This window comes from Vigna unguiculata, chromosome 11, assembly GCF_004118075.2.
Source record: "Vigna unguiculata cultivar IT97K-499-35 chromosome 11, ASM411807v1, whole genome shotgun sequence".
NCBI lineage: Eukaryota > Viridiplantae > Streptophyta > Magnoliopsida > Fabales > Fabaceae > Vigna > Vigna unguiculata.
In genome coordinates, this window is record NC_040289.1 from 2,325,588 (window position 1) to 2,352,352 (window position 26,765).

General features: G+C 30.4%; 3 protein-coding genes and 1 long non-coding RNA gene across 4 annotated transcripts; 3 read left to right on the plus strand and 1 right to left on the minus strand.

The window, feature by feature from the left end:
• The first annotated feature begins 77 nt into the window (after positions 1-77).
• On the plus strand, positions 78-2,145 carry LOC114168347. Its single transcript, XR_003600663.1, has 3 exons — positions 78-491; positions 599-670; positions 1,989-2,145. It is a non-coding gene; the product is annotated as an uncharacterized LOC114168347 (long non-coding RNA).
• A 2,200-nt stretch (positions 2,146-4,345) lies between these two features.
• Positions 4,346-6,554, plus strand: LOC114168346 (WAT1-related protein At5g07050-like). Its single transcript, XM_028053127.1, has 7 exons — positions 4,346-4,554; positions 4,994-5,056; positions 5,172-5,288; positions 5,362-5,596; positions 5,705-5,866; positions 5,944-6,095; positions 6,293-6,554. Exons 1-7 carry the CDS (start codon positions 4,346-4,348, stop codon positions 6,552-6,554), a joined length of 1,200 nt encoding a protein of 399 aa, XP_027908928.1.
• A 313-nt stretch (positions 6,555-6,867) lies between these two features.
• On the minus strand, positions 6,868-14,134 carry LOC114169012 (65-kDa microtubule-associated protein 5). The gene is made up of 11 exons (XM_028054021.1): positions 13,869-14,134; positions 13,083-13,286; positions 12,334-12,579; positions 12,021-12,236; positions 10,472-10,627; positions 10,225-10,384; positions 9,867-10,018; positions 8,314-8,401; positions 7,746-7,819; positions 7,588-7,662; positions 6,868-7,384 (listed from the first exon to the last, which is right to left on the minus strand). The coding sequence occupies exons 1-11, from the start codon at positions 13,935-13,937 to the stop codon at positions 7,121-7,123; spliced, it is 1,704 nt and encodes a 567-aa protein (XP_027909822.1). The 5' UTR covers positions 13,938-14,134; the 3' UTR covers positions 6,868-7,120.
• Positions 14,135-20,958: 6,824 nt separating this feature from the next.
• LOC114169761 (cysteine proteinase inhibitor 6) lies at positions 20,959-25,426 on the plus strand. The gene is made up of 4 exons (XM_028055054.1): positions 20,959-21,344; positions 22,703-22,922; positions 23,392-23,537; positions 25,015-25,426. The coding sequence occupies exons 1-4, from the start codon at positions 21,099-21,101 to the stop codon at positions 25,150-25,152; spliced, it is 750 nt and encodes a 249-aa protein (XP_027910855.1). The 5' UTR covers positions 20,959-21,098; the 3' UTR covers positions 25,153-25,426.
• Positions 25,427-26,765: the final 1,339 nt, after the last annotated feature.

The window sequence follows — 26,765 nt, forward strand, 5'->3', positions numbered from 1 at the left end:
CCTAAAAAACTTCATATCATCTAAATATTTTTTTGTTTCCCTTCTTTTATTCTCAAATTTCTTCTCCATATCAAATTTTGTTATCAGAGGTTAAATAGTTTATTTCCTGAATCACCTGATAAAATTGTGTTGAACAATCTGAATTATATTTTAAATAAGCTAATGTTTTATTTTTGTTCAGTAGAATGTTATGTTGGACTAACAAATCATTTTGGTTTGCTTTAATAATTAAGAATAACGATTTTTCAAAATTTAAGTTGCAAGGCCCACTTTATTTTCTGTCCTAATTTTTAAATGCCTACCCTAATCAGTTGGGTCTAAGGTTGGTTCATAGAGTGTCAAAGACCCTAAACTATCCTAACCATCTCATTCTCTACACTTTTCAGAAAATATCAGTTTCCCTCACTCTCTCTTAGAACGACAGTTGTGCTCTGCTAGGGTTTGGGGTCTCATCCGTCTTCGAGTTAGCTCAACTCCATTTTCCAGTCCACGTAAGTTGATTCTCCACCGTACCTTCTTTATTTCCAGCCTCGTTGTCGTGATTCTAACTAGGGTTCACCATGGTAACCCATTTCGAATCTGTTCCGCTGTTTTTTAGCTCGCGAATCTACTTCAGGAGTTGTCGTGCTCATTTACTTAAGTGTCGAAATGTTCTGCTAGCTTTTTCCAGGTAAGGGAAGCTAGGTTTGCCTGTTCTTTCGATTTTCTACTTGTTGTGGTTCTATTTCTGTGACTGTATGGCTTGATTGCTATTTTATTCGATTGGAAATCTGCTAAAATATCTTTTGGTTCGAATGGTTGGTTGTTGCATGCGTGAACAATGGAGGAACCTGGTATTTTTGCCCAGACGAGTGAGTCTCGCCCAAGCGAGAGTACCAAAAGTGCCCTTGGACTTGTGTGAGCTGTCGCTCAAGCGACTAGCTCCTGTTTTGAGCGAGAGTCTATCTCGCTCAGGCGAGGAGGTCTTGCCTAAGTGAGAGAACGTGAAGGCCTTATTCCTACTTTTCGAGCTCTCGCCTAGGCGAAAGGAGCTCGCCTGATCGGGAGAACCCTCTCGCCTGAGCGAGGCCTTTTAGCCTGAGCGAGAACTGGGCAAGAATGTGCTCATGTGCTGTTTTCTCCCCTGTTTTTGGATGATTGTCACATGTTTGGTTGGATTACTATGTTAAAACATGAATTGAGTGATTTTGCATGTATTGAATGGTCTATGGGTTGAAGATGATGAGTTTGGTATGATCTTGGTATGGAACATGAATGGATGGTTGGTTATAAATGTTGGTATGGAATTGGTATGCATGATAATTTTATGCTAATTGGTGCGACATGATTTTGGTGTGGTTTAGGACGTAATTTCATGAATCTCTAAGTGAGATCTCATGGTGGTGCCTCATTGATCAGGACGTAATTCCATAATGGTTTCGTGGTGGTGCCTCATGGTCAGGACGTAATTCCATGACCCCTGTTAGTGGGAGCTCATGGTGGTGCCTCATGGTTAGGATGTAATTTCACGAAGGTTCATGGTGGTGCCTCATTATATAATTTAGTAAGGATTCAAGTAAGGATTGCATTTTGACGCTCTAAAGAGTCAGTTAGTCTCACGTAGAACGTACTGACTTGAGTGGTGAGAGTAGCAGGAGGCCCTAGTCTTTGGCAGGATAATGGCCTTAGATGTTTGAAGGCTAACCTTGTGAGTGGTAGGGTGAAACCCATTGGCAATTGGTTCTGCAGAGCAATAGAGGTCACCACAAGCGCAAACCTCCAGTGAATCCGAATGATTATATGTATCCGGATAATCGTGTCTTGAGTCTTAGTGTATTGCTTGTCGGTCATTATATGCTTGGTGGATTTATGTACACTTGACTTTTAAATTGTATGTTCAATTGCATGATAAAAACATTTTTACTCTAGCTTACCCTTTCTGCTTGTTTGTATGTTCTATGTGTGGTTTTCTCCTTTTGTGATGATCAATAATTTATTGATATGAACAGATGCGAGAACTCTCCCGTCGTCATCAGGGTGATGGAGATTTTGCTGCTTAGTCCGTCTTGAGTCAGATCCCGCTTATTTTCGAGTTTTCTTTTAAAGCGATAACCCTTGTATTATCTTGTTCTTTTTTTTGAAAATTTATTTTGAATACTGTTCGAGAAATATGTTTTACTTATTGTTCAAGTTTGTGGTGTTCTACTTCAAAATTTTAATAGTCATTTCATTCTAATTAAATTGGTGATAAAAACTCAATTAAGAAACGTTGAAATTTGAAATATGAGTCTAAAACTCGTATCGAATTAAAAGTGGTATTTTAATCTTTTATTTGAATTGAAATAAAGTTTTATTGGTGTTTTCTCTTTTTAGTAAACTTTCTCTCTTATGACTATCAATAAATATAAAATTTTTGGCACTCGATAAAATAATTTTTTTAATAAAGACTTAATTAAAAATATTTAAATTTATTACAAACATAAAACTTAATTAAGTTTTTTTCTTTTAATTTTATTTACTATACAAAGACATGTAAGTAATAAAATGAAAAGTTACAATTATATCAACCAAATTATATCAACCAGTTGACAGAGAGAAAAATTAAGTGACTAAGACTATATTGAAAAATAAACAAATTTAGGATACTGAATAGAAATTTTTTTTAATAAAAATTTAATTAAAAATACTCAAATTTATTAAGATGTTAAAAACTTAATTAAACAGTTATGATTTGTATGTAATTTAATTTGATTCAGAAATCAATTTATTTTATAATTTTTTATTTATTTAAAATAGAAATTTTCTAAAACAAGGGGAGAAATTAGTTAAATAAAGAGGAAAAGTTAGTTAAAACATAATTAATTTGAGGTAAAAAATATTTATTTACTTAAAGAAAATAATTGAGTGATTTCTCTTCTAAAAAAGAATGCGTGGTTTTTTTTTTTGTTGTATACAAAAGTTTATCTTCTAAAAAAGGAATGTGTGGCTTTTTTTGTATATAAAAGGAAATATAGTTCTAAATATCATATTTGTTTCACATTGTAGACAATAAAATAAATTGAATAACCAATAAACAAATATTAACATCAACCAAATTGTAATCAAATATATGAGTGTTTCATATCAAACTTAAATAGTAATTGTAATGAATTATTAGATTGGTAATCAAGAGTGTGTCGTATTAAATTTAAATGGTAATTGTAATAAATTATCAGATGGGTGAGAATGTCCTACATATTAATTGAAATGGTGCCTATATTGATTAAAAGCTTCTTATTAACTTAAAACATGTTTAATATTAATTGAATTTGTGCTTCGTATTGATTGAAGACGTGAGACTACTATAATATTCAAAAAATTGTTCTTGAAAAATGAAATGAAAAACAATTTTATGTTTAATATTTAAAAAAAATAGAAAGAGTCACCTGAAACACTATTTCAATTTAAGCTAAAAAACATCTACTAAAATTGTGATTTTTTTTCATATATTTCCTTTTTTGAAAAATAATATATCTGAAATATAGCAGCAAATTTCAGTGGTAATATACTTTGATCTAGTTTTGTATGAAGAATTTATGTTACTTAATTAAATTCAGTGGAAATCCAGTTTAAGAACATATATTACTTTGAGAAAAATAAACCCAAAATGAAAATTACTCAATGGTATATATAATAGAAATTTATTTAAATAAATTCCCTAAAAATTTGGTGAAATAACTTTATGTTTAATCTTATATGGACTGAAACAGTTTATCAAATAAAATAAAAAAATATGTAGCTCAATGTATATATTAATTGAGATCGTGCTTCATATTTATTAAAGGCATGAAGCAACATTTAATATTAAAAAAACATATTTGTGAGAAACACAATTAATACAAAATTGAAAAACCATTGCAAGTATTTAATATTTTTAAATAATTTGAAATAGCCACCTCAAACACTAATTCAATTTAAGCTACAAAAAAAAAAAAAAAAACTCTGCTAAAACTGTTTTTCTTCATCTTTTCATTTTCATTTTACAAAAATTAACTACTTAAAATAGTATTTTCAAATATAATTTCACTTTGATATAGAAAAAAAATTATATATATATATATATATATATATATATATATATATATATATATATATATATATATATATAATTTGATCATATTAAAAAAGAAAAAAAAATACACCCTTTCATGAAAAAAGAAAACCTGCATATGATATGAAATCATTTATTCTTGGTTGGTATAAATTAGTGGTTTGATTTCTCCAAAACCATTCCTTAGGAAGTAACACAATAACCTTCTTCAAGTGTTCTTCCTCTTTAACTTCTCCGTAGAATACTCCTTACTCAGAAAGTTGTGAAGGAGAAAAAATGGGCACAAAAAAGCTTGGAGGTTGTGCAAAGTTTTTTGAATGCTCAAAACCCTACTTGGCTATGATTTCTTTACAGTTTGGTTATGCTGGCATGACCATTATCACTAAGATTTCACTCAACCATGGCATGAGTCATTATGTTCTTGTGGTTTTTCGTCATGCTTTTGCTACCATCGCCATAGCTCCTTTTGCATTTATTTTTGAAAGGTTCGTGTCATAATCATATATTTTAGTTATCAAAGAGAGCTAATTTACAATTTGGACACCGGTATTTTGACACCACACTTCTTTTTTAATACCGTTTGACGCTATCTTTTGTTATTATTCACTTTCTCACTTTTTTATAAATATAAAAGTTAACTTTTATTAAGATTATTTTATTTTTGTAAGAGTTATCGTGAAATGGTATCAAAAAGAACCTTTTCATATAACAAATTTACAGAATATAAGTAAATCTTATATCTTATATGCTGATTTTTGTAAAATTAAATTAGTTTATTTCTTAATAATATATGAATCGATTTACTAAAGCTACACCATACCTTCATATCTGTAACTCAAAATGTTGGCTAATAATTTCACTTTTATCATATTTTTGTTGATCTAACTTTGAGAGATAATGTTTATTCATTGTTTTGTTTTTCAGGAAAGGTCAACCGAAGATAACATTCTCAATTTTCATGCAAATTTTTATCCTAGCTCTTCTGGGGTTAGTGTCCAAATGCACTAACAATTAGTTGTATATTTATACAGCATATGGTTAATATATAGAATTTGAATTTGCATGTATTAATATAAAAATTTGTGTTGGATTAATAAAACAGGCCAGTGATTGATCAAAATTTCTTTTATGCTGGGTTGAAACTCACATCCCCAACTTTCGCATGTGCAATGAGCAACATGCTTCCAGCTATGACTTTTGTAATAGCAGTGTTTTGCAGGTAATATTCAAAAACCCTAAATTGTTTAAGGATCTTTAGTTTGAAAATGATAAATGGATATATATGTGAAAAGGATGGAGAAGATAAACATAAAGCAAGTGAGAAGCATAGCAAAGATAGTGGGAACTTTAGTGACAGTTGCAGGGGCTATGCTAATGACCTTATACAGAGGTCCTATTGTAGAGATGGTTTGGTTCAAACAAGCTCACTATAAAACCAATGGAGGATCATTGGACAGAGATTGGTTATTAGGCTGCATTTTTCTCATCATTTCCACCATTGCTTGGGCTTCACTCTTCGTTTTACAAGTAAGTATTAACACTATCAAAAGGAGAAAATTGGTAAAAAAAAGTGTTAACTTTTTCTTTTGTGATGACACAGAAATAATTGACATTTATTTTTATGCTATTGGACAGGCAAAAGCTATACAGACATACAAGAATCATCAACTAACCCTAACTTCACTTGTGTGCTTTATAGGCACAGTTCAAGCTATTGTTGTTACTTATGTTGTTGAACACAAACCTTCAGTTTGGAAAATTGGATGGGATATAAACTTGCTTACTGCTGCATATTCAGTAAGAATTAATATAAGAACTTTTTCTTCCATCAATTATAACTAGCCTTTATTCTTTTTGTTTTGTACTTTAATCAGGGGATTGTTTCATCAAGCATATCATACTATGTACAAGGATTGGTAATTGAGAAGAAAGGACCTGTGTTTGCAACTTCCTTTAGCCCTTTAATGATGATCATTTCTGCTGTCATGGGTTACTTTATCCTTGCAGAAAAAACTTATCTTGGAGGGTAAATTTCTAATTCCTTACTAACATATATTCCCAATATATATGGATAAAATCATTGATATGGTGTGGTAAAGTTATCAACAGTTTATTATAGCCTACAAAACAGATTTCACAGTAAAATAGATATCAGTTTTTGTTTTATATAAATAAAAACAACAGAGTATCTATCGATTTTGATTTTTTTTCTGGTGGTTGCAGTGTGATTGGTGCCATCTTAATTGTGATAGGTTTATACTCAGTTCTATGGGGAAAGCACAAAGAACAATTAGAGAGTCAAGTGGAAGCTGGAATTCCCTTGCCTGTAAATGATGCTGAAAGTTCAGCATCAGAAGAGGAAAATATGGTTGATGCTAGAGATAATTTCACTGAAGAAAAACATGATCAGAAAGTAGAACCTATCAGTATCAAATTCTCTTCAATTGTAATTACGTTGTCTATTCAAGAGTCTCCTACTAGATAATTAAAAAAGAAAGGCTTAAACAATTTGAGATGTGAACAGGAATGTTTTCTTCTTTTCTTGCTTTTTTTTACTGTAAAAGAGACCTTTTTTGTTGCATTTAAGTACATAACAAATAATATGTAATATATAACGTAACATAGTATGGATGACACAATGTGATATTAGTAAAAATAGAAATTTTCTTCCACAACATTCAGTTCAGAGAACCTTTTGAGCGTCAATTGATTTTCTGATCAATTGTTATAAGTATATTTTATTCTGAAACCTGCACTGAATAATCAAATCACACAAATACACCGATGAAAGAGCAAAGGAAGATTTCTTGTATATTTGTAATCTCGTTAGCCCATGGGCTTGTACAATCATTTTTAATCAAACCTAGAATAGGTCAGTTCTTCTTGGTCATGTACCAATTTACAGTTGATAAAACATGTAAGATCAACCTCTAGTGTTGGATGTAAAGCTTTTTTATAATATTTCAGAATGAAACATGGAGCTTGTATAATAAGCACATTTACAAAGTTGAATTAGTTTACTGATATACAAGAGTCAAATAGAGGGCAACATCAATTACCCCTAGAAACAGAATCATCTTTTGGAAGAGCAACATAGTTCACTGGAATTATGGTGTTCACTCTGCCACTTTCTCTGCGTTCCTTTCCTCCAGAGGTTCCATGGCGTCCGGAGGGAGTAAGCAGTCTACGGCCGGTTGGTGTCCCTGTTATGGTGTTGGCGTTGTTGCTCTGACTCAGAGGCTTCTTTGTTGCAGACCTGGAACCAAAAAGTGTTTCTTGCTCTACAGCTGCTTGTTCTTGTAGCCGTTTCTGCTCCTGTTATGTGTGCCAAATAAGATTATGTGCATCAAAAGGTTCAAAGTTGATGAAAACAATCACTAGTCATTTAAATTAGGGATGAGTAAGTAACAGGTATACAATAAAATTAGGTTAACTGAACTTTTTAATACAATATATCAATTTTAAAATAATATATAATCTTGAAATAAAAAAGTATAAAACTTAATGTCAAGATGTACCCGATATTTGCGTTTCTCTTCTTCTCTGAGTTGTCGTTGTACAATATATTCATCCAAGCTATGTAACAATGGTATCTGAAAACAAAAGCATTTAAAGATGGAACTGGAATACTTTATGCGCGTATCACAATAACAAAATGTAAAATATAAACCACTACCTTTTCATACAAGAAAGGTATTCCTTTTTCCATTTCCCACGCTCTCACTTTTGTAGTCAAATTCTCAACAATAGCTGCTCAAATTCTCGATATATAGTGTTAATCAACGTGGAAATTAGCACGAAGAATACTTCAATCATTTATTGATAATCACCTAATTACGCTAATCAGCGAGCTTGTAAGCTTAAAACTTATGTTTTTATTAATTAACTGAAATTTCATTCTTTTTCCAAATTAGACAAGTATATATCTCAAAGAAAACTATAACGTCAGTTCGGTAGCGTCTTTTATATAAAAAAATAAAATCCTTTATCTTGTGAATTTTGATCTGTGTTATGTTGTTACATTTTGGTTTGCCGTCAAAAAGCATTGCATTTCTAGTGCAGATATAATCTGATGTTGGTGACTTCTTTCACTTAGTAAAACAAGACAAAATGTAAACATAAAATCGAACTATATTAATTAATACTCAGTTATTCATGGAGTTCCTATAAATTGTGAGTTGAATTAATATATACGTGTGTGTGTATATATATATATATATAATAAAAAATGTATGACAACTTACATGGAATCCTGCTGACAAGAATCCGAGCTTTCTCAGCACGTTTCAAATTTTTGTGTGCTCCTCTTACAGCAGTATATCGATTTTCATCCTGAAAAGTGTATATGAAAAAGATAAATAATATATATGAATATTCATACATATCAAGGGAGAATGATGCGTAATAGATTCGCAAAATGTTATTTTAGGGGCAATTTTAAGTTTTAGGAATTTTATCTAATAGGAAGTAATGTATTCTTGTGTTTAATTAGAATTAGGAGTTACTAGTATAAATAAAACTGCTAGGTAGCATTTTGTAATCACACAATCTGAAAATGACTTGTTATTCTAATTCTAAGTCTCGATATGCAAGTTGCAAATGACCAATTTATCTTTAATGTATAATATTTCAAATAGATCTAAACACATGGCAGATAAAATAAAACATTCAAGGTATAAAACATCTGTAATTGCTATGCTTCATCACCCTAAAAATGGGCAACTTTTACATAGTTCCACATCTTAAATTCAAGGGAGAAAATTGGAAACAATACTACAAAAGTTTCATGCTTCCTGCGACAAGATATTTTATGTTCATTAGATATCTCCAAATGCATTCACACTGTTTTAGATTTTGTTTATTCAATCCAAAGATGAGTCACTTTACCAGTTAGACTAGATGTATAAACTTCTGTTATCAAAGTCAACATAATAAAATGAACAGCTAAGTACAGAATACTTAAAGTCAAACAATAATACAATATAGAGATTCAAGCATCATATAGAATAGGGGATATCATTACAATATATACACTAACTAGTCAATCAATATTAGGAAGCAAAGTGAATAACAAACAGTTCAAAATCTAGAAATTCCTCAGAGAACCAATATGGTATGAATCTTATACTGCCCAGGCTTGCATATATTACATGTAATGCCAATGATTAACACTGTTTGGAACAACTGTGGTAATAAAAAATCAATTAACTTTTCGTCGCAAAGGTAAAGCAACAAATAGTTGCTTCTAATTTTTCACGGTACCCCCATGATTTTGTGGGGTTGGGATAGAAGCCATTCCCTGTTAATCAAAACAAACTATAACTCTTCTAATAGCTTTAGTTGTATTCTCCCATTAACTCATGAATGATTTTGGTTATCCAACTATCCCAAGCAAAAAAAACTTCTGGTCTTGAAGAATGGATTAAACCATGTCCTACCCATGTCATAGATGACCAAAAATCTTAAGTCGCTAAACGAGGACTCGACAACAGATATATGTTTCCAAAACTCAATCAAATTGCCACGTAACCAACCATTAAAGTTTAGTGACCTACATGCATATGACAGACAATAGATTGACTTTATACCTTTTTTAAATAAAATTACCAAAAGACACAGTCATCATTCAGCCTAATCAACTGGCATGTATCTAACACTAAGCTATAGATATAGTTCAGAAACACTAAAAAGCATTTGAACATATTAAATAGCATCAACCTTTCTTAATGTAATAAATTCAACCTCATTAAGTTATTGCTTATTTATAAATCATAAACTTTTAAAATAAGCCATCTACCCTTTCGTATTCATCTAACCACTTTTCCTCCTCAGCTGCAAATTTCCATTTCTCTGTCCTATCTAAGATATCTCTTCTGCTTAGAGCTTGCTCTTTGGCTTGTCTTATTTGACCATCCATGTTTTGAAGCAAATCAGACAGATCAACATTACCTGCAAAGCCATCAAAAGTGTTCAAGGAAAAATTAGAGCCAACACCAAATACTATGAACAAACACAACAATAATTTTCGAAAGTACATAAGAGGAAAATATTAGAAAAATAAGTGAAATCTTTATAGGCATCCACAAATAGTTTTGAAAAAAGAAAGAAAGAGTTATAAATACTATATAAAGGAGATAATAGGACAGTTTTTGTACCAGATTCAATGAGGCTAGTCAAAATCTGTCTTGCAGATTCACTATCGACATGCATGTGAACTCCTCTGTAAATATTTTCAAGCTCATTCTGCCTCTTAAACACCAAATCCTTTATCTTACTAGCTTTGACAACATTTAACCGCTGGACTTCACCTTCAACCTGCAAATATATAAATTATCAAACCATGAATACTCAAGTATTGAAGTGAACATATGTATGCTAAGTTCAAGTCAACAAAAGTTTCACCTGCTCAATGACTTCTGAAGAAAGACAACCACGAGTTGACACTTCATCCGCTGATGCTGAAATTAATCGAGTAACATGGCTAAACTCCTTTTTCTCTTCAGTTGGTGTCTCCATGAGATCCCAAAGCTCTACCAGCAATTTAGCAAGCTCTTGCATCTGCGGCAAAGAGAAATAAAATGAAAGAATGTTCAAAAACCTGTTGGAAATAAAGTGGTTGACCAATAACAATAATACCCTTGAATGGATTCAAACAAGCATACCCATCCAACCACATAATTTGATACTCATGCAATAGAAGAGGAAGCAAACCTAATCCGTTATACAAAATTACTAACGTCAATGGTAAAGGAAAGGAAAATAGTTTAATTTATTGGTCTATATAACATTTTTGTAAATCAAAATTTCGATTTCATTTTCATTTCCGTTTTATAAACATGTAGATTTACTGTGTGATACAACATATTCCAAGTTACATTTGCATCCAAAGCAAAGCATGATTTGAGAAAATAAAAATAATTATGCAATCTTCCTAACTTTAATTACTTCAAGAAAATTAGAGACAGACAAAAACTACAGCAGTCAAGTGTCAACTCCTTAATTTAGACAAAATCAGTTAAAAAATTAAAAAGCTGAATTGGTTCTTGTCATTCTTATGATCAGTTAGAGAATTTGTTCTAGCAAGTAGTGAGAAAAGCATTTCTTATCATGAATATAATGCTGGATACTGGCATATGATGATGCAAGTTCAATAATATTGTAAATAAAATCACTTAGAAACTGCTACTAGTGAATTTAACCCTGGAAATAGATGCACTTTTTATCATAGAAAAGGAAAATCCAGCACGAATGGATTTCTTGGAACTGAAATGACTCAACCTATGTAATTTTTATAATTTAAAGTTCGCGCAAACAACAAACAAACATGTGTGATTTTACATACCAAACTCGGATCAGACAATATGACAACTAAAAATAAACTACAACTCACCCCATTTAACTAGCTGACATGGATAATTGGTAGTGACTTGTAATTCAAGCTTACATAAAACACATTTGTAGGAGATTAAAGCACACTAGCTTGTCCATACAAATCCGTAATTTCAACTAAATTCAAAAGTTAACTTGGGTATCACTCGTAATGGTGTTCAGTAAAGAAGAAGAATTTGACCTTCAATAGTGAGAATATATTGCAACTATAATTCAAAACATAGTCAACTACTCATGATTAGAAGTTCAGTTTTATAATATTCTATTCAATCACTTGACAACCTTCGCAAAACATTGACACATAACTTTCAGGCTGCTGGAAAAATATTTCGTGTGCAAAATATTTCAATTCAAGAAACGTAGAACCTAACTGAGATACGATAACTACTTGAACTACACAGAGATTACTGATAACTACTGCAGTGATCATTTGAGGTATATCAACCAAAATGAGATGATACACCTTCACTACAACCAACTTGCAACACTGAGGCACATATGCAATGATGCAGAGAAAAGAACAGGTTCATTTCCACATTTCATCTAGATCAGAACAAGTCACCTTTTGTAGCCTTTGTTGCTTCTCCCTCTTTAATGAATGAATAACCCCGGTTAATCTTGCAAGCGTGTCATTGCTGATGCTCTGTAGTGTACCTTTTAATGAATCATCCAGACTTGGGTGAATTTCATTTAATGTCTTCCTAAAATCAATTGACATTACTTCTGTAAGCTCACTAATAGTACTGATATGACTCTTCACTTTCTGCTGACGTAATATCTGGTTGAAAAGAAAAAAGAAGCAATGTTGAGCAAATAGGAAATAAAATATCTGGAACTATCAACACTATTTATCTGTATTATGAGTTTGGTAAAACCTTTTCATTCTGAAGCTCCTGTAGATGCGACTTGAGTTCCCCCAATTTCTTTGATGTCAGATCACTTTGATTAACATCTGAGTCTGTGACACTCGTGTACTGTCCACAACCTGCTATTTCATCACATATCTGAGAAATTTGGGACTTTATCTTTAAAAATTCCTTGATTCTTTCATCCTTCTTTGACCTCAAATCCTCTAAGACAGGTTTAATGGTAGCTATTTGCTGCTTCAAGGATCCCTTTCCCTATCGAATGCAGAAAATTAGTTGAACAAGTACTTCAATTCAATAGTGTGACGCTAACTCTAAAGAGGGAAACACAAGATCTTGTAAACAACAATCAGAAATGGCAGTAAAAAGTCAAAAAATGAGAAGAAATAATCAACTATTGAATATTTAATGACTCCAGTAAACATAGCGTTCAAAATTTAATGAAACTTAATTTTAGAAAAATAGAACATATTTGTGGAAATTCACTTCGAAAAATTAATTTACGAACAGGAACACCAATCCTCCTCTAGTAATAGCCATTATTAAGAGTTAAGACCGCATACTCTTCCTATCTCAACAACATGGGAGAGCCAAATATTTTCAATTTATGCCAAGGTTACATTTTCAATTACCAGTGTTCATAAAAGATAACAGAGGACATCATATAGCACATTCTGGTTCTTGTTCACAACATCACAACTGATACAAATTACAAGTTACAACGGCAGAAAATGAACTAGCAACGTAACCAAACCTACCCGTGGGAGCACCGTAGATTCCCCAAGGGAAGAAACAATATTAGTTGCTTGAGCTTCAGCATCTGCCAACCACTGATACATGTCAGCCTTGTGCTTCCTCGTCTCCTCAACTCTCCGGTGATAAATGTCCAGGCATTCTTGCTCCAGTTGAAGAAGCATGTTGTCTCTATCATTGTCACTGTCCCCAATCTCATCCCATATTATCTACGAAAACAATTCAAATCATCAATTCACACACTTTATTCAACACTATATCATTCAAAATTGATACTTTATTTTCAATTTGTTTCCCATACTTAAGACTTGAAGAAAAAAAAAAGTGTTTTTCAACTTTTTTCCATACAAATGTTTGAAAACATTAATCAAATTGAAAACAGTATGCCAATTTTTTAATTGAACTAAAAATATTTAATGAAAACATATATCTTTTCCTCAAAGTAAACAGTCTCTAAACAAGATACCAAGTATATATTCAATGGTAAAAAATAGCAAGAAAAAAGAGAAATCCTTTTTACACAAACCTACGGATTCTAAAAACATACCAACTTTATAATTGAAGGTACAAATTCAAAATGGAAACAGATTAGTCCAAGGCAAAGCGGTGGCAAAGAATCAACAGAGGAACAATCTTTAGTCAAATTTTATTTGAATCAGATTAGTCAGAGACGCTATATCTATGAAAAAACTAAAATAAAGGTAAACAACAAAACGTGACACTTTTCAATAACTGATCAAAAAATAAAATAAATGATTAAAAAACAGTGAACCCTGAAGTGGGCGAAGAACCTGCAATTCGCGGAGGAGAGAGGCGCAGGTGGTGCGAGAGGGGGAAAAGGAAGGAGGCGTGGCGGCCATTGTTGGAAAGAAGAGAAAGCAAAGAGTGAAAACCCTAACTGAGAGAGAGTGTGATGATGAAGCAATGAGAAGAATTTGAGAAGAAATTACGAACGTTGAAGAAATTAGAGGAAATTGAAGATCCCATGATTTGAGTGTTTTTTGACAGAACAGATCATTCCTCTGTTCAAAATTACTCTCTCCGGTTTATGGCGCCAACCCAGTGTTCTTCAAAATTTGCAGTCAAGTCAGCGGTAATTAAATTGTTCACTGATAATAATTAAATTTTTAATTAATATTCAAACATTAACTGTTCGATTTTCTTTTATTCTCTTTAATTCCCTTAAAAATACTACATATAATATATATTTTTTCTTCTGCAATAACATTTAAATATTTGGAGATTTAATATTCCAATAAATCTATTTAAAGAATTTGAAAAAGAAAATATTGTTTTGATAAAAACTATATATCTTTCTTATTTATTTAATTTGGTCAAATATTCTTTGTTTTAGCATACTAGTCGGTTGTATTTCTTTTTTTATTTATAGAAATATTTTCAGTACTAATCTATATACAAAATATAACATTTAATAAATAAAAACATTTAAAATGCATTTTATGCTTTTACATTAAACATGACGATAGACCAAAATGGGTGTAAAATATTTATTAAATAATTATTCAAAAAATAAACATCATAATAAATAGAATATGATATTGTTAAGATTTTGGTGATAAAAGAAAATACATTTTTTTCATTTTAATACAAAATAATAAAATTATATAATTATATAAATTTTAAAATAAAATGCAAAATAAATTTTTATGTTCTAATAGTTTAACATAAGAACAGAAATATTATATATATATATATATATATATATATGTATATTATATATATATATATACTTATTTTTTAACTTAACTTAAAAATTCAAATATTATATATATCATAATTCATCCATTTCCTTTCAAAATATCACATTACAAACAGGTTTTTTTGAAAAAATCTATCTTGATTAATAAAAGCAATTCAATCATTTCCAAAAAAGTCATAAAGTTCATTTAAAAGATAATAATGTTAGAGAGAATACTATCATGTCTCACATTATTATTAATTGCAATAATTAATTTAATTACTTTTCCTTTAATTTTGAAGTTTCTATATAATTTTGCTGTTAAAAGGAGATTATATTATATACACCAACCATTAACTTTTTTGGCAAATTTGTACAAATGTAAGTTGCTTAAAGATTATGAAAACAAGTTACTCTTAAAATTGTTTACCAAATAAAAATATTACAATAAATCCAGTGAAACTTTTTTTATTGAAATATTTGGGACTAGGTTGTGTGCAAAGCTCAGTTCATAATTTGGGAAAAAAACTATGGGAAGTGCATAGGAATAAACAAAGCTTTTGGATGAATCGACATAACTATTACTATTTTTTTTAGTAATCCTCTCGGTTACGGTTAAAATACTTTTGCGTTTTTTTAGCGAATTTTTTTCTATGAAAAAATAAAACATCTTATAGAAGTATCTATTAAGAATTATTCATATATTTTCTTCTTTTTTAAGAATACTTTCATCCATTATATTAGATATCAAGAAAAATTAATTTTGTTTTCAAAAAATTACTCCTTTTTGATAAATAAATAAAAATACTATTTTATATATTTATGACAATGTCATTTTGATATTTGAGCTGAACTAGAAACGATCTATATAAACGAATTATTTTGGTATTCATTTCAGACTATTTTTTAAGTATTCTTTCTTTAAATTCCTTGTACTTCCCATTTTCATTAATGAGTAATTGGGAGCCAAAAAGGTGAGACTCCACTTTTGTCTTGGATATTGGGTAAAGCAATTTTTTTACCCTAAGTGTGAAAGCTCTAGAATTAGAATTCCCAAAAAAAGTATATGTAAGAGAAAAGTTATTGAATAAAAGGTTAAATATGTTTTTAGTCCCTTAACTTTCAGTGAATTTTGGAATTAGTCCATTTTGAAACTTTGGACCAATTTAGTCATTCATCTTTCGAAATATGTGGATTTAGTCCTTTTAATTCAATTTTGTTAGGTTTATTCGACGTTTCGTATGCATTTTAAGATTGTATCTGAGTTGTTTATACGGTTTGACACATTTTTACTTTAATGTTAAGTCAAATATTATTATGAAATGCGTTTGAAATGTCAAATAAACTTAACAAAATTTGATTAAAAGGACTAAATTCACGTATATTTCGAAAGATAAAAGACTAAATTGGTTCAAAGTTTCAAAATAAACTAATTCCAAAATTTACTTAAAAATAAAGGACCAGAACATATTTAACCCTTGAATAAAGCATATTAAAACTATTAATCATCTCATAATAACAAAAATAATATGCAATGGTTTAGGTAGAGAATAGTGTCCACAATTCTTTTTTCTTTTCCAAACTTTTAACCTATACATCGGTCGTTATCATGAGCTTTTGGGTAAGTCAACAAAACTATCAATCTTTACAAGTTTAAAAAAATTCTGAATTGTAATTTTGTTTTAGGCCGTTTAATAATTTTTTTCATGTTCACTTAATGTTTTTAATAGTACATAAAGTGATATAAGTTTTCTTAATTATTAATATGTAATGGATATTTATAGATTTTGGTTGTGGATAATTATCAGTAAATGTATATCTAAATACTTATACATATTTACTAACCTTGGGATTTTAGTCATGATAATTACTTACAGATAATTATTAAGATAATTATTATGGATTCTTTGTCGTCAGTGATTACTGTTAGATTTGTTTGTCCATTAATAAAATTAATTGATAAATATTTTACTGACAATTTTTTATTGTTAATAAATCATCGAAAATTTTAATTTATCGATGGATATTTTATATCTGTCGATGAATTTTTCTCATTGATAAATCTAATTTTTTTTATATACCATAACTTGCAATATTATATCCTAAAAAAAATAACACGGATAAATATATAAGGATGAAAAGGAACTTATTATAAAAGATAAACATTTCAATAAAAAAATAGGAACTATAAGTTGACATTATTATTAATAATTATTTTTTAATATATATATATATTGCCAAAGTTTTTGATATATTTTCTAATATAATTTATTTTGTTCATAATTTTTAGTTCAGATGAGAATCTTTAAACAAACCAAATGCAATGAATTTCATTTAATACAATGTTTAACAATAAAATTATATGTTATTGTCAAAAAATTGTTATGGTAATAACTTTCTAACTTTTATGCCTAAATAGACGCATTTTAGGTGTAATGAAAAGCTTAAAAATATATTAATTATAAAGAGTATGTTGAAATATTATCAAATTATGTTTGGACTCAAGGTAATTTTTCACAAAGCTAAGATTGCAAGAATAAGAATTAAGGACCACATATTACAATGCTTTGCGAAAGTTTTTCATTGTTGTATTATAAGAGTATCTTTTGTATATTTTGGCATATTTATGAGGAAAATCTAAGGAAGTTAAGCCTTTGGATAATATGGTGAATAATATTAAGAAAAAAACTAGTTAGGTGGAAGGGTGGGTTCTTATATTTTATATTTGGTTGATAGAACATGTCTAATTAGATATGTTTTAAACAACCATTCTCTTGTATTAGTGTTCCTTCAAAGTGTTGTTTAGGGTATGCAATATTATTATAAAGTTACAAAGAGATATTATAGGGGTTGGGAAGCATCAGGTAGGAAGATAACATGGATAAAGGGTGAAAATATATCCAAACCTATGGAACAAGAAGGGTGGGGTATTGAGGACATTATCGTTGATAATGTAGTACTAACGGAAAGGATATGATTGTATTAAAATTTTCAAAATGGAGACCAAAATGAGACGCATAAAAAAATGGATCAAATTGATATTTTTCAACAAAAATAGGGACCAAAGGCATAAATCTTCTTTTAAAAGTTTGTTGTAATCTAAGTCATAAGTAGTGTACTATATTTAGAGGTTTGGGTTTAAGAGTATACTTACTAGTATTGAATATTGAGCTGCAACTTTGAATATGGATTATGACGCCTTAAATTTTTTACTTTATTTATTTTATTCCTTTTTTCACCTAGAAAAGAAAATATAGACATGTACATTTCCCGAGTTTTGTCATTATTCTTTTAATAGTTGAAAAATTACATGCTTTTATATTTAGATGAAAGCTTTCATTGGACCCAATTTCTTATGGGTCAATTGATGGGTAAACTTAAGTTGAGATTTTGTAACCCAATATTTAAGTCTCAACATCACACAATATCAAGTTTTAAAATAGTTATCTAGTTGTGTGACCTATTGGCAAGTGCACCAAGTTAGTTGTAGTACAACCGAATGGGTTATCGTATTCCCAAAGATTTAACAAGTATATTGGTAGTTAGTTTTTGGATTTTTTTATTTTGAAAGCATTGATGGTAATATATATTATATAGATCGACTAGAGTAGATACTATGATTTATTTCATCTCATATTCGTCTACTGCACCATTATTATCTTGTTTACTCAATATGCAAAACATTCAATGTCATGAGAGTACTATAAGGTAAATTTTGATCCATTGCTACAGTTTACAACCTAAGGACTTCAAACTTAGTGCGATTCCTCCACTCTTGGTTGAATGAATTTTTGCCTTAAGTGTATGACTCTTTTATCTAGCCCACCCTCTAGATCATGTGGAAACCTCTAACATTAGTAAGATGATTTGATTGGACTACAATTTAAGAGCACTCTTAAACTCAATCCAAACTACTAAAATAAGATGGGTGATCAAGTCATCCAAGTAATAAACACAAATCAAATCGCAAACTATTGAATGAAAACATATATAAATGTCCAAGAAGTAGAAGTATAGAGAATTACAATTGATTACATCCAACTTGGACACGAGAGAGTTCAATCACTCATAAAATATTACAATACAATTCTAGCAGGATACATAGTATTTACAATAATAGCATGCCTATCTATCCTCATAGACCCATTCCTACTATACTACTAAATATTTGATCCTCCACTCAATGCCTAAAATAAGGACTAAATGTATTTATTTATAAAAATTTATGGCCAGTGCTCAGCTCAACTTTTGGTACTTAGATACAAAGGTTTCCTTCTTTGAAGGGTTTTCTTTTGCCTTTGTCGCCTTTGTGACTACCACCTTTTTGTGGTTGAGCCATGCACCACCTTAAGTAAATACTCATTTGTTGTGGCTTAACAATGCACCACCTAAGTGTTGAACACCGTTTTCTTGTAGTTTAGCTAAAAAAGTCACATTCTAAATATTTCCTTGACTGCCTTAAAGGAGCTCAACCAGAAAAATTTGGCTTAGATGCATCATCTTTACTTCTTTGAGAAATTACTGCAAAATCATCAAAATTTCATCAAATTCTTATTTTTCATCTTCTTAGTACCTCATTATGTAATTATAAGCTAAAATATTTATTTACTTACAAAATATGATCAATTAAAGCATGATAAATGTCAAATTTATATAAAAAATTTATATATTCTAAGCACTTATCATCAATACATTGAACATATTTAACAATATAACTAAATACTCATTGTCAAAATTGTCTCATGGTAATTATCTTTTAACTATGTTATCAATTTAGTAAATAAATAAATTTATATTACATATCGATATACTTTTAATACTATGTATTATATATAATTCAAATAGATTGTATATTCAATAAGTGTAACAATCTACCGTGTAAATAACAGTTATCATAAAATATCATCCACCAATAACCATCAACATGAAGTTATACCAAAGTCCACTCAAGCTTCTTAACTTTTTTGTTATTTGATAATCATATTTTATCTCAACAATTAAATAACTACTTAGACATGTCTTTGATTCAATTAGGAATATTTTGTTTTTCATTTTCACATGCCGTAAACTATTCTATTTTCTTAAAAGAAAAAAAAAATGAATTCACCATTGTTAATATCTTTATATTATGTGATGTTTTTTTTTTCAAGTTTGAAAGTCATGATATAATGACTTGTTACCTTTCGAACTTCAAGTTTTATGCGATACAAACTTTAAATAATTCTTTTGGTTCCAATTTTTGTAGATAAATATCAATTTGATTTTTTTAATGTTTCAATTTGATCCGTATTTTAGAAAATTGTATGCAATCAAGTAATTTTCATTAGTACTATACTAACAACTTTAAATACGTGTCACGTGTCAGCTCATGATTTTTTTAATTTTTTTTTAATTTTGTTTGATTTTTTTAAAATTAAAAAATTGCCACGTATCAAGTTGACATCGTACCACGTGACACTAACAATGTGATGTGGTAATGGTAATACCACATGTCATTAGCATACTATGTGTCATTGATACATGACATTATTACTACCATATCACATAGTTACGGTCATGTAACGTCAATTTGCCACATGACAAATTTTTAATGTAAAAAAAATCATGAACCAACATGTGACACATCTTTAACGACATATATGTAAGGACACATCTTTAACGTTGTTAGTACAATATTAATCGGAAAGAACCTGATTACATCAAATTTTCCAAAATAATGACCAAATTGAGATAAAAAAAAGTGACCAATTGATTTTTCTCAACGAAAATAAAATCAAAAACATAATTTACCCTTTATTATAATATTGAAGAAGGTATTTCAATTGGCTTTCTAGTATATTTGCTATAATTTTTGAAATATATTAGCTTTTTTGTTGTTCTTTTATATATAAATTTCTTAATTTTTATCTTCTCTATTCAATTTAACTTGAGTATTGTAGTGTTTGAAAAGAAACAAATGCAGTTACCGCTTCAAAAACACATGTAATCTCAAACACTAGTTCAAATCACAAATGAGTACGAAACATAAATGATCTCAAATGCGGACACGTGTAGTGATAAATGTTGTCCTATTATGCATTTTAAGTAAGGTGTAGAAATACAATGTAGACACGTGTCAACATCTCAACACCGTTTCGTTCAAGTCGCTTAAGAATTAAGAAAAGAATTAAATACAGCACCTAGAGTGAGAGAGAAGCAACGATGCCGCGTCCAAACAAAGCCTACTAATAAACGCAACGCAGTTATTACGCTCTGTTTGGCCCAACAAACAAAAAACAAAGAAACCGAAAAACTCTTTATTTCAAAGCAAGAACGAAACCGAATGAGAGCATCAACCTCTTCAATTCCCATTCCGTCGTCGTCGTCGTCGTCGCGTTTCTCCGTCTTCTTCTTCTTCCTTCTATTCGCACTCTTCGCCCTTCGATCTTCTTCCGGCGACTGCTCCCACTTCCATCGCCAGGCGCCGATGGCCACTGTCGGAGGCGTGCGCGACTCCCAAGGGTCTCAGAACAGTCTCGAGACTGAATCTCTCGCGCGATTCGCGGTTGACGAGCACAACAAGAAGCAGGTTTATCTATTGTTTTATTTATGTTGTGTTTGGAGTATAATTTCTAAAGCACTTTTGCAAATTTTAATGCACTGTGTTGAATTCCAATCCAACAACTGATGAAGGATAAAAATTACGGTGTTCCTGGCAAGTTCGTTATCAACAAAACTATTATTTTAATTACACTTTGCTTAAAATTAAATATAAAAAAGCTTCTTATTCAATTCTAAAGTGATTATAAACTTGTTCAATTTTTGAGTTCCTTTAAATTAAAGGTTGACAAGAGTATTCATTCATTTTTAAAGATATTATTGAAAATTAAAATACTCAAACTGGAGATGCTTTTATAACACTGGTTAAGGAACTGAAAATAATTTTATTTTATTAGAGAAATCATGAAACTTGATACAAGGGTTAGAAATAGTAGAATGGGGAGATTGTATTATTACCACGATACACTAGAAATCATGAAAAAACGTAACATTTTTTTCGTTTTATGTCCTTTTTGGTTCAGACGGGAAGGATGAGGAAGCAGAGAGTTGTTAAGCTTTCTTTGAGTGGAAGAAAAGAAAGAATAAATAATTTTAAAGAACAGTGAAATGCAGTGTAATATTTATACTCTATCTCTCTTAATTTCTATATCTTTCCTATTTTTTTTTTTTTGTTTCTCTTCAACCAAATACCTTCTCATAACTTGGTTTAGTCGCCCTGTTTCTTTCCTTTTAGCCAAACCAGCAATTAAAAAAAAGAAGTTGATCATATGTACTGATATATATGTTTTGATGTTTTAATATAGCAGGGGCATGAACTATTCGAGAATTTTTAATTAGGTTCCTAAACTAAAAAGAAAAGAAGTTGATCATTTGTGGATACGACGATGCAGGTTTTTTTTTACAATAAACTTAGTTAATTCTTAGTCAAATAGTTTTTTTTTTCTCCCTGAAACAAAAATCCGTATCAGTGAGGAAATGTTTCAAAAAAATTCTGTGGTATAAAACAATATTATGATAAGAACTAAATAATCGAATCAAAACTAGCTGAATTTTAATTTAAGTATGTTAAATCTTGTTCACTGGTCAAAACAACAACGGTAATAGCCTTGTCTATTTTTTTTTCATCAGCAGTCTTGTCCTATTAGCTACGTCAGTTAACAAATTCTCAAGAATGTCATTCACAATATGCAAAACTACATCTCATGCATCTGTGTGTGTATTTGTGGTGATGATTATAGCACAGGTTATTTGGACTGCTGAACTTTCTTGTTATTGTGATCAGTGATCTCAGTAGTTCTTTCTTTTTCGTTATCCCGTTTTATGTTCAATGTGATGAGCTATGTTTGGTAAGCTAAAACTGTTGTCTTGTGTTGGTTGGTGTTGAAGAATTCGCTTCTGGAGTTTGCTAGGGTTGTGAAGGCACAGGAACAGGTTGTTGCTGGTACCCTGCATCACCTTACTCTCGAGGCTATTGAGGGTGGTGAGAAGAAGCTCTATGAAGCCAAGGTATGGGTGAAACCATGGATGAACTTCAAAGAACTTCAAGAGTTCAAGCCTGCCGGTGTTGCATCACCATTTACCTCTGCTGACCTTGGTGTCAAAAGGGGTATGGCATTTTCTAAATCAATCATTTGTAAACTTTATAGGACTAAGCAATTCTATTTAGGATATTTATTAATTATTTTTATATTCTCCTAAAATTGATGCTTTATTTACAGGAAAAGTGTCATAATTATATTGGTAATTTATATCTTGTTGGAATTTAGATCCTCATATTTAGTGCAACATTAGGATGTGAATATGTTGAGTTCTCTTTTAAGGTGGTGTAAATAGTCATAAACTGATAACTTATGTAAATATTGAAAGAGACTTTTAGGAGTGTAAATCTGATTAAATCTAGATAAACCCATATGTTGGATTAGCAACGGCAATGAACTGATAATTAATGTATGAAGTTTGTACCATTTGCCATGCACATGTTTGCTGCTGCCTTTCTCACGTATCTTCTGAGTCAGTTTGAACCTGAAGTGGTTATTAATAAATAAAATCTACTGTGGTTCTGTCTTTGTTACCAGAGGGCCACAAATCAGGATGGCAATCTGTGCCAACACATGACCCTCAAGTTCAAGATGCAGCAAATCATGCAATCAAGACAATCCAGCAAAGGTCTAATTCATTAGTACCCTATGTGCTTCATGAGGTTGCTGATGCAAAGGCTGAGGTCAGTGCCTAGTTCTTTATTCTTTAAAGTTTTCTTGATCTAGTTTGTTTGCTCAACTGTTTCTAGAATCACATGGTTGAATTGGATAGCTTTGTTGGTTGTATTTTGTTGATTGTCTGGGCCGAGTTATGGTAGGATTTCTGATTTTTCTGGTTTCTTTGATATAATTATGTTACCTGAACTTGTCTTGTATTTGTTTACGACAAGCTTTTTTGTAAATATTTATCTAAAATACTTGTCTTTTTGTAAATATTTATCTAAAATACTTGTCCGTTGTTGTTTAAAACATGTCTAGCAATATGCTATTATCCGCTTATTATGTACATTGGAAGTTGTTTTTTGTCTTACTCATAAGTCATGGGACCAGCGGAGTGTTGATTAGTAGTAAGTTGTAAACCTGGTTAATATTTTGAAATGATTATCTACTGAATGTATTAAGTAATGATATTTTATCAATTCATTCAACTCTAAAACAGCAAACAAATGTTTTTCCCAGTAGGGTGTCTCGTTTTAAATGCAAAGGTAGACAGTTTACTATCTATATCTCTTTACAGTTTGACCTATAGTTTTCTCTGGTCTCCTTCTAACTATTGGACTATTTTTCATCTGGTTGGTCTTCATTTGTATTCTTTTATAATAAAAAACTGTACAAGTGTGTACACATTTTCACATAGACACATCAAATTAGTAAAGAAAGTGGCAGATTAGAGGTCTTTATGTATTGTTTAATCTACCGCTGATCAAATAGAATTGTAGATAGAAATGGTAAAATGAAATGACAGTTTAACATAGTTGTCTAAAATATTAAGTATTGAAGTTGAAGGTAAGAAGCCAACTTCTGCACTTGATATCCTTGTTTATCTGCCCCAAGGAAGGAAAGAGTCATAAAACAGCATTGTGTTTATTTACTCTAAAACCTATCTTAAGCATTTTGAGTTCTAAAGAGAGAGAGAGACTATCATGTTTATTAAATAAAGAGGGATGCATGTAGCATACCTTTAAGACACTCCTTTCAACATTAAACTTAGTAGGTTAAATCTGATACTAGCTTGCACTTAATGACCTGAGCCTCACTATTAGTGGAGATGACATGTGATTTCACCTAATCAGGTGTGAAATCTGCTTCTGGCTACAGTAAATTACTTGAGCTCCTCTCTATTGGTGGAGTTAACATGATATTTTTCCTAGCATATAGTATTGAAAAGATTGTTATTCCCTTCCGAAGTTCTCACTAATATAATATGTATGAATTAACCATTACAATATCTGTGAGCGGTCACTTGCAACATGTTCTTACCATCACTTTATTGCTCCCAATGATATGGAATTTAGTGATTACAACCTTTGTTAAGGAATAGCTGCATTTGGGGATAGCTTACAAGCTTCTGTTGCGACTGTGGAGGTGTAATCAATCCAGGGCATAGTTACTGGTTTATTATTTATCATGGCTGATGGATGTGTGTAAATTTCTATGCAGGTGATTGATGATTTTGCCAAGTTTAATCTGCTTCTCAAAGTCAAGCGGGGAGACAAGGAAGAGAAGTTCAAGGTAGAAGTACACCAGAACAATGAAGGGGCACTACATCTAAATCAGATGGAACAAGATCATTCTTAATTCTGATCTGAAGGGTGGCTCCTAAACTATACTTTTTCTTTTCTTCAGTGTGGGGTGTGTGACTCTTATTATCTATGTTACGCATAAATTATACACTTTTCGGGTATTGCTCTTATCTCTCAAAACAACTATAATTAGTGCTTACTCCTTTCTCTCTCTGATGTTTGTATTGGCTTTATTTGATAGGGAAGGTACCATGGTTTTATATCTATACTATAGTAATATATATACATACAATGTATTCTAATATAAAAAATGATATTATTATTTATAATTGTTTGCCTTACACAATTTTCTCATGATTTACTTGTAGTTTTGTTCGATATGGTAGTTCTTTCTGATGATTCTATTCTTTTAATTGTTTTCTGTAAAAATATTTCGATAATTTTTTTAATTGTGAGCTGATTTTTTTTTTGTGGTAACGGTTATCGTAATTGTTTTTTTCCATTTTTTTTTATTAGTGTAAAAAAGGTTGACACTTTCCACTAGTTACTTTTTATCGTAAATGTTTCTTCAATAACATTAAGACTTGATGTTGATCAGTTGTATTTAACACATGGCTAAATAATGAGAATAATTTTTTACCTTAAAAATGGTTTTCGTCAAATATTAATGTTTAGGTTTAATTGTAGTTTCCTTCTGTATTTCAAACCGTTTTCGCCAAACTTTTAACATTTAGGTTCAATCGTAGTTTTATTTCTTCGTGTACAACTTTGATTATGCTTTATATGTTTAAAAATAGGCAAGTTCGGTTTTCCTAATTTTAACTTAATTACTTTTGGTTCACATGTTTTAAGGAAAGAGTATTCTTGTTTTTCATTTACAACAGCTAATTATTTTAAATTGGATGACGTATTTTTATATTATCTTGTTTAATGTACTTATAACTTATATAACAAATTGCTAATATTTTTATTAAACGATTTAACTTGTAAAAGGTTAAATAATGAATGTTTTATATAGATCTATTATATCATCAATATGAATTAGATGATATATTAATTCTTTTTCTTTCAGAAGAATACCTAGTCTAGAATGATATAAATCATGTTTATATTTATATAATTTTAAAACGTGCATTTGAAAACGACATTTAGCGCGTATAGTACATTTAGCAATATATATCAGAAAGGTTGATTCAGAATTAGTCTCGAAAGTATATAGTATCCGTTGCAAAATAATCCTTTTGATTCGGATAGAGCTTTTCGAAATCAATATAAAATTTTAACACTGGTTGAAGAGAAAGAGGAAACCTATTAGTGGCAAAGGAGCCAGAAAACACCAGGAACTTCTTTCTACTTTTGTGAAGTGACACAAGAAAACAAACACTCCATTTATATGTGGAAAAAGACGAAGGCCACACTTGATTGTGGAAAAAGATGTAACACTTTTATTATCACTTCCAAAAACGTTTACAAATGGAACAAAGGGTATCAGATTGTGCTTTTTCTACCGATGCTTTTGTGAGAAATTTTAAAACATAAAAAACCTTTTATTTGAAAAAATGGTAAGAAATACTCAAACTCAACTAATTTTTATAACAAAGACTTAGTGTTTGATTTTTGTAAAACATCACCAGAACAACTATTCATCTAATTCTGAAGCAATGCAGA